General features: G+C 35.0%; 1 protein-coding gene across 1 annotated transcript; it reads left to right on the plus strand.

The window, feature by feature from the left end:
- The first annotated feature begins 5,986 nt into the window (after positions 1 to 5,986).
- On the plus strand, positions 5,987 to 7,117 carry LOC134279615 (ras-related protein Rap-1b-like). The gene is made up of 2 exons (XM_062762034.1): positions 5,987 to 6,035; positions 6,350 to 7,117. Exon 2 carries the CDS (start codon positions 6,360 to 6,362, stop codon positions 7,029 to 7,031), a length of 672 nt encoding a protein of 223 aa, XP_062618018.1. The 5' UTR covers positions 5,987 to 6,035; positions 6,350 to 6,359; the 3' UTR covers positions 7,032 to 7,117.
- Positions 7,118 to 9,132: the final 2,015 nt, after the last annotated feature.

The following is a 9,132-nucleotide window of genomic DNA, read 5'->3' on the forward strand; positions in this document are numbered from 1 at the left end:
AAATTTATACTGATGACATTAAGATCTAAAACAGCATGAATGTCTTTTTCAAGGCTTTTTTTCATAAAAAGGTTTGAATTTTTTTTTTCAAATAACTAAGATCAAACACGGACCTCCAAAAACATCAGAGGTGGGATCAGGTGCCATGGAAAAGAAAGCATCCCCTGTCCACCGATCACATCTGCCCTTTACTCCGTGTCATGATCAGGGGAAAGGAAAAATCTAACGACAATTCAGTGTGTAAATTATGGCCTAACAATTTGTATGTAAAACGTCAGTCAGCAAATGGCGCATTGATAGATTGTACGTATTTACTGACAAGGCCATTGGTTCGACCATAAAATTTGTGAAATGAGACTGTTGATATACTTGTTTCATGAACCTTTTTGTCAGTATCTTGTCTCATTTTAGAAATTGTCTGTACGTAGAGCATCACCTGCGTATCGAATCTACTTAGAGACTTAAACCCCATATGCTGGTGATAAGATATTTATTGCTGCATAAGCAAAGGAAGTTAAAGACTGAAAAGTTTATGATTAACGTAGCTTTTTTTGGTAACTATTTTAATTCAAATATTCACAAGGTTCATTGGATTTTTTAGTAGCTAAATCTGGTTTACACCATTTTTCTAATATACTTTTGTACACTACTTCACTATTGTCAATATTTCAGTGAGGACTAAAGAAAAAGGCTTGGTGTACATTTACCGGGACCGCTATCGATCCCTTTGGAATCCAACATAGGTATGATAATTCAAATTCAGTTTGATTGTTGGTATTATCAAAAATGTTAAAAACTGACAGATGGTTTAGAAGAGTTCTCCCCTTCAAGGAACGGTGGGTATAAGTCGACTTACTACTGACAGAATTAAATCCTTGTTCCTCTAAAGCACAATTCAAATAATCAGCCTTACAATCAATGACAGCGTAAAATATCTAAAGAGTTGACCAATAAAAAGATAATTTATTATTAAATCATATATTATAATAATTAATGTTTTAATTGTATATAAAGGTCTTTTGGGGAAAATGAAAAGAAAAATTAATTAAAATGTTAAAATATGAAATGCAAATGAAAAATTTACATTCAACTGGAAATTTTTAAATTACAAATGAAGAATTACAGAATGCAAATTATTTGTAATACTTGCGCAAAAGAAATTGTATTTTCTCCAAAGTAATTGGATTTTGTATTTGAACATGAATATATTATTTTTAATATTCATAAATACCCAACGCTTAAGTCCAATTAGACTTATGGGACACTTGTGGGCTTTGTATAAAGTTTGAATATCAAATTTATTGGTATCTCATTGTGAGATTCTGAGTTATCGACACTTAATGAGGACACTGTTTTATGTAAATATGATTTGGATATCATTATATGTAAATCAATATAGATAAGCCATTCCTTTGAAGGAATTAATCAGTCAATTTTTAAAACGTCCCTTTCTTGGCATTTCATGGTTCCTCCATGTAAGATTATCTGTCATTAGCATATAGTAAATATAGCAAAACGTTTTCTCTGTTCTGTTTTTGATTGTGCATTTCATTGACATTGAGAAACCCAGTAGAAAATGATTATGATACTTAGGTAGATTTCTCAGGTTTAGTACCTATTAATCATGGCCACTGAACCCAATCTCTGCGAGGCAATTTTAGATTTTCCAAATATATTTACATATGTCAAGATGAAAATTCAAATCACTGAACTCACTGTCTTGCAACAAAGATATTTATTTCAATATAAGGTTTTTGATATCAGATCAAATATGATTCGTTGAACTCCACCAGGAGACAGACGACAGTCAATGACTTGTCAAAAAAGACAGTTATCTTCCATTAATAATAACTAATTAAATATTAATGATTCCTATAAAAGACGAAAGAATTTCAAACTAATTCTCATCATTAACTACTTAAACAGGATGATGACCGTGTACCGAGTGTCGCTTTGTATTGATTCACAGATTTCTTATTAAATGTTTGTAGCAATATTAATCATGAAAAGAACTGTACGAAGGTACACCTGTTTTGTTTAACCCGAACGTAAGAACATTGCTCTTCTTTCTACTAACTTTTAGGGACGGTACATTCGGTAAGGCTTTCCTTACAAATCATGGAACTTAAGTTCTTGTCTTATAACGTTAAAGTCTGACTAACGAATACAGCAACGCTCTATTTGTTAATACAAGAATAGGTAGACATTTCCTTTTCAGCCAATGAAAACAATTCAGCCAAATGTTAATTTACATGCGTGTTGATTGAAGTGAACAAGAAGGATTTTTAAGTAAGATGATGATTATGCCCACAAATGCTTCTGTTCAACTTCTCTTACTAAGAAGTGTGAATAAAATAAATGGAGATGACGAACAATGTTCAAGCGAAAAGTCATTAAACTGTACAATATAGAAGCAGAGCAAACACGGACCTCCAAAACATCAGAGGGTGGGATCAGGTGCCATGGAGGAGTAAGCATCCCCTGCCGACCGGTTACATCTGCCGTGTCCTCCTCAGCATGATTGAATGACAAAATCCGTCGACAATTCAGTGTGTATATAATGGACTGACAATAAGCAAGAAAAAACGTCAGTCAGCATTTGACTGCGTCATTTAGTAAAACTATTTCGAAGCCCTTGTTATCTATTCTTTTATTTTAATGACTAAATGCTCTGTTTATAGCTAAAAGCATGCAAAATTTATGGAAATGCTGTTTATAATTATCTTAGTTTTGCTTTAGCGTGTGGACATGAGAGCCTTTCATACACGACAATGTTTTCATTTTCCTTTTTTTTTTTAATGAAAGATCTCTCTTTAATTCTTATTGCGTGTGAACATTTGGTTTTTAAAAAATGCTTTAATGAAAAAAAACACTACGATTATTAACGTCTAGTCTAAAAAGCAAATAGATTGGCTGTTCTCATAAAACATATCGTCAAGTTTGACCTTTTCGCTGATAGACGTAAGCTTCTTTCCTAATGCAGAAACCTGTTACGGAGGCATTAGTTACAGTTTTACAATGATCCTTGAGATAATGACGCAGTGAATTGAGTAAGTCAACTACAATTTTGTCGTACATTGACAATAATTCTGACCAAAGCTCATGACGAAGTGCTCAGAAATGCATTGGAAATATTCTTAAAATAGCTAAAATAGCTTAAAATAAATGAGGTAGCCATATTAGAACTGAAAAATTCTAAAAAGAGGACATATACTTGTACGAAAATAAAGTATACACGTTACGGTACACAGAATTAAACAAGAGGCCCATGGGCCACATCGCTCACCTGAGAAGCTTTGACAATTCTGTCCTTTACTAGATTTACCCCTTGTAATACATATTGTGACCCCACCCTACCCCACTGATCATAATTTAGACAATTTGAAATCTACTACCCCAGGATGCTTCCATATAAGTTTCAGCTTTTCTGGCCCAGTTGCTATTAAGAAGAAGATTTTCAAAGATTTTTCCTATATATTTCTATGTAAAACTTTGATTCCCCATTGTGGCCCCGCTCAATCCCCCGGGGTCATGATTTGTATAATTTAAAATCTTCACTATCCCAGGATGCTTCCAAATAAGTTTTAGCTTTTCAGACACAGTGGTTCTTGAGAAGAAGATTTTCAAAGATGTTTCCTATATATTTCTATGTAAAACTTTGATTCCCCATCGTGGCCCCGCCCAACCCCCGGGGGTCATGATTTGTATAATTTAAAATCTTCACTATCCCAGGATGCTTCCACATAAGTTTCAGCTTTTCTGGCACATGGTTCTTGAGAAGAAGATTTTCAAAGATATTTCCTATGTATTTCTATGTAAAACTTTGATTCCCCATTGTGGCCCCGCCCAATCCCCGGGGGTCATGATTTGAACAATTTAAAATCTACACTACCCCAGGATGTTTCCACATAAGTTTCAGCTTTTCAGGCACAGTGGTTCTTGAGAAGAAGATTTTTAAAGTTGTTTCCTATATATTTCTATGTAAAACTTTGATTCCCCATTGTGGCCCCGCCCAACCCCCGGGGGTCATGATTTGTATAATTTAAAATATTCACTATCCCAGCATGCTTCCACATAAGTTTCAGCTTTCTGGCCCAGTGGTTCTTGAGAAGAAGATTTTCAAAGATGTTTCCTATATATTTCTATGTAAAACTTTGATTCCCCATTGTGGCCCCGCCCAATCCCCGGGGATTATGATTTGAACAGTTTAGAATCTACACTATCCCAGGATGCTTCCAATTAAGTTTCAGCTTTTCTGGCACAGTGGTTCTTGAGAAGAAGATTTTCAAAGATTTTTCCTATATATTTCTATGTAAAACTTTGATTCCCCATTGTGGCCCCGCCCAATCCCCGGGGGTTATGATTTGAACAATTTAGAATCTACACTACCCCAGGATGTTTCCTCATAAGTTTTAGCTTTTCAGGCACAGTGGTTCTTGAGAAGAAGATTTTCAAAGATTTTTCCTATATATTTCTATGTAAAACTTTGATTCCCCACTGTGGCCCCGCCCTTCCCCCGGGGGTCATGATTTGAACAATTTAAAATCTACACTACCCCAGGATGCTTCCACGTAAGTTTCAGCTTTTCTGGCCCAGTGGTTCTTGAGAAGAAGATTTTTTAATGACCCCACCCTATTTTTGTCTTTTCATGATTATCTCCCCTTGCGAGGGGATATGTCCCTTCATTTTAACAATTTTAATTTCCCTTCACCCAAGGATGCTTTGTACCAAGTTTGGTCAAAATTGGCCCAGTGGTTCTTGAGAAGAAGTTGAAAATGTGAAAAGTTTACGGACGGACAGACGGACGGACGGACGACGGACACAATGTGATCAGAAAAGCTCACTTGAGCCTTCGGCTCAGGTGAGCTAAAAAAAGACAGAGCAATTATATAATTCAGGATTGCGGTATTGGTATTGAAACCTAAATTGTGTTTAATAGTGTTCTTAAAGTGTGTTAGATCGTTTATCTTGAATTTAAGTAAATTAAATATCGATTACAATATTTGAAAACAATTTTTTTTTTTCAAAAGCAGATACATCTAAATAGCAGCTCTAGAATCTGTGGCTAGAGATAAAGAGCGATATCTATACTTTTACACAAACATTCAATCCTGATTGTTGCTTATCCCTCCATTCTACAAATCTTCACTCAAATTAAGGGGTGCTGCAGGTTCTTTATCGCGCCAACTCCTATGGTTGCATAAGGCGTTATTTTCACTATCTATGTTTAATTCTCAGTTTTGACACAGCGTGTTCCTTGTCATGACTGAGATGTAAGGGGAATAATCATCCGACAATTCAGCGTGTATATAATGACTAGTTATTATATAAAAGCCATTTGCTATAATTTCGTGCTGTTATGTTTAGATTTTTCATAATATTTCAGTTCGTCTCCTTTGCAGTCGTTAGAGCGTTTGTTCTAGAGTCGCGGGTTCGAGTTCAGCTACACAAAGTAAAGACAGGACTTTCGGATGAGGTCTTATAAACCGAGGTTCCATGTCTAAGTATGTGCTGGCACAAAAAAATCTTAGACTACTCAGCGGTTGTTAGTATTGGATGTTAGCCCTCAATCGGTACGTGGTAGCGTAGTAATACATGTATTAGTGAAATGCTCTTGTAGGGACATTTAATAAACAAAATCATCTTTCTTAAACTTTCTAGCATCAAGGACTCGAGAATACGAAATATTTATATTTGGTCACCCAAGGAAAAATTTTAATTTTTTTTTTTTTTTTTACAAAGCATTGATAAAGATTTTTTTTTTACATAATACTGATTTAAAATACCTTGGAATATCACTGTAAAGCCTTTTGCTATCAAATACACTTTATCCTAACATAGATATTATAAAGATCTAAAGTCTAAATGGCTCTAAAAGAGAAATGCTAAAAGTGAAAATTTGCCTGCTAATTGCTCTGGATTCCTAACTCCTCCCCTGTTATCAATCGATACCACTGAAGTCGTTTTTAGTATAAATATTGGTCTGCTCTCACTTAACATCAGTCAGCAATCGCGACTTCAGATAAACAACACCAGTAAGTACTCTCTTTACACATGATTTTTTGAGGAAACCATGGCAGTTTCGATGAAAAAAGTGTTTTTCTTTTAATGCATAGTGCTTTTATATGATCGAAAAATACTTGATATTGCTGTGAATCATACACTGCTTCATGCTCTATATACCTATTATATAGGTCCCTGATTATAGAAGTTATATAGATAAATACCTGTAATGACCGTGTTCAAAATCCATATGTTTTGTCAGTTTTGTATATGCTTGGACTAAAGTTAATCACAATTTTACTTAATTTCACTTATCTATACTTATTTATATTTTTTCTTTGTTTAGAAAGGTGACAATGAACAATCATAAAATAGGTCGCTCACAAAGTCTACCTGACTGGAATGGCGACTTGGACGACAAATTACATTATAGATTGACCATCATGGGCGCCGCTGGGGTAGGCAAGAGTTGCATAATTTCCCAGTTCCTGTACGACCGCTTCATCAGTGAGTACAAAGAAACCGTGGAGGAGTTTCACCGTGGAGAATACACCGTGGACGGCCGGGAACTAATTCTGGACATTTTAGACACAGCAGGTGCACACTCATTTCCGGCCATGCGCAGACTGGCTATTTCAACGAGTGATGCTTTTGTATTAGTATATTCGATAGACGATGAGTCCTCATTTCAAGGAGTAAAATATTTAAGGGACATTATTTTAGCTGAACGAAAAGGTGAAACCATGCCAATAGTCGTTGTTGGGAACAAATCGGACATTTCAGAAGAAAATAGAGTAATTATGAAAGAGACAGCCGAATCCATTGTTTGTTTTGACTGGGAAAATAGCTATGTGGAAGCTTCAGCAAAAGACGGTATAAATATAACAGGGATATTCAAAGAAATTCTCCGACAGACAAACTTGGGTTTCAGTAAAACACCACTTCCCAAACGACGGAGACTTGGGTCAACCTCATCGGAAAATTCAGACCATTCAACGCGAAAGAGGAGAAGTTGTATTATATCATAAAAAACTTGCTGCCAATTATTTTTGTTGTACATGTATTATTTTTTATAAATCAAGTTATATGAAAATAAAAGGAATCATTATTCAAATATTACTTTTGAATGTCTAAAAAATTATTTAAATCAAAAAAGGGTTAAGATAAAAGTACATATGGTCATAAGTGGAATCATTCCCACGCCTGATGGCCACTATTCGTGGCCATATATATTTTATTTGTTCACGTTTATTATGTAGCAAAAAAAAGAGTATACTGAAGAATCGTATTGACAAAACCATCATTTTCAATGCGGTAAATTCTTGGGTAAAGACCACCGAAGAAACTCACAGGCATTCGCCCTCTACAAACAAAGAAGACTCCAAAGTAAATACATTATATCATTAATATGATGACGAAATATACCTTTTCAAAACTGCAAAACCTTTTTAGATGAAAGAAAAAGTAGGTCTGTTACCTTAATGCCATTGACTCCATGTCAGTTTTTTTTTTCTTCTACGAAAAGGAAAGGAACATTGTACCAACCAATGAAGGTAATTTTTTTTCTAGAATTGAGTTAATTATTAGGTAATTTTCCCGTGAAGTCATTAGCAGTAAACTAGCTCGTATTGGTTCTCTTTTATAATGACTTTGTGTCGATTTACTCGTCATCCATCCATAAGAATGTACACAATATGATGGAATTATCAGGGAATGTTCAATTTATCTATATACCGGTACTAGTATATATTATTTCTCAACATTCTATATAACAAGTAGCAGACTTACCCATACCACGAAACGCCAAATCAATGTACATGTACCCGGTATATTCAGATATTTTTAGTACTATGGCATCTTCAATTATTTGTACCTCTATCTTCAAATCAGTTGTAGCTACCTTCAAATGAATCAAATATCAGTATAATTGACATAAATATAATTTCAATTCACTTGAATGAAACATATGGAGATAACGAACAGTATTCAAGATCAAAAGTCCATAAAACAATACACAATAGGAGCAGAGCAAACACAGACCTCCGAAACATCAGAAGTGGGATCAGGTGCCATGGAGGAGTGAGCATCCCCTGCCGACCGGTCACACCCGCCGTGTGCTCCCTGTCATGATCAGGAAATGATCAGGAAAAAATCCGTTGTCAATTAAGTGTATAAATAATGGACTTACAATTAGTTTGAAAAACGTCAGTCAGCATTTGACTCAATGATAAATTGTATTTGCTGACAAGGTCAAGGAATCGACCATAGAACTTACGAAATGATGACTTTAAACGAGACTGCTGATATATCCCATTGAGCGTGAACTTAAGTTACCACAGATACAAACGTATTTATCATATTTGGATATTAACTTCAAATGATTCATATTGGATATTTATTTGACCAGAAAAGACGTTAGTGGTAACTTAACAACAAAATTTTTATGAAAAACTGATGACTTTATCTTTTCTTTCGGTAACTTTCCTTACTAAAAACCTTATCACATTAAGGGTTTATATCTCACAGTTATTCGATACATGAGAACATAATCTTATCTACTGGTTTTCCCGCTCATGACAAGGGGCAAACATCAAGGGTATGCCGTCGTCAGGGGGTACTCTTACTTCTTCATGGCACCCGATCCCACATCAGATATTGAGGACGTTTGTGTTTGAGGAGGTTTGTGTTTGCTTTGCTCCTGATTTGTATTGTTTGATTAGAATTTTGAGTTTGAGTGTTAATTGTTCGTTATCTCACTATAATTCAGATTTCAAGAACCAGCTGTAGTCGGAAGTGCAATCATTTCACAAAGTGCTGAACCTCTCCCCGAATGACATATAATGATCAGACGCCCACAGTAAACTATAAAACTTTCAAAAGAAGAGCCCGAACAGAGGCATTGTGGTTTCAAGGAAATATTTAGCTTGACACTTAGATTTAAAAGGGTTTTAAAATTTATGGAAACATTTACCAATAGGTCAAATTATAAAGCAAAATTTCTGGCTTCCAACTGACATCCTTTTTTAATCCCCTGAAGCAGTTTTGCGGAAATAGAGAGTTTTTTTTATTCCACAACGAATTGCACAACAACATATACGAGCTGGCTAAGAATATTGAATTACCAACTGA

Source organism: Saccostrea cucullata, unplaced genomic scaffold (assembly GCF_032062105.1).
Source record: "Saccostrea cucullata isolate Sc308-1 unplaced genomic scaffold, CSIRO_AGI_Scuc_v1 ctg5764, whole genome shotgun sequence".
NCBI classification, from domain to species: domain Eukaryota; kingdom Metazoa; phylum Mollusca; class Bivalvia; order Ostreida; family Ostreidae; genus Saccostrea; species Saccostrea cuccullata.

What these genes read in the sequence shown, in the direction of transcription:
- LOC134279615 (XM_062762034.1), top strand. Translation starts at nt 6,360, where the DNA reads ATGAACAATCATAAAATAGGTCGCTCACAAAGTCTACCTGACTGGAAT.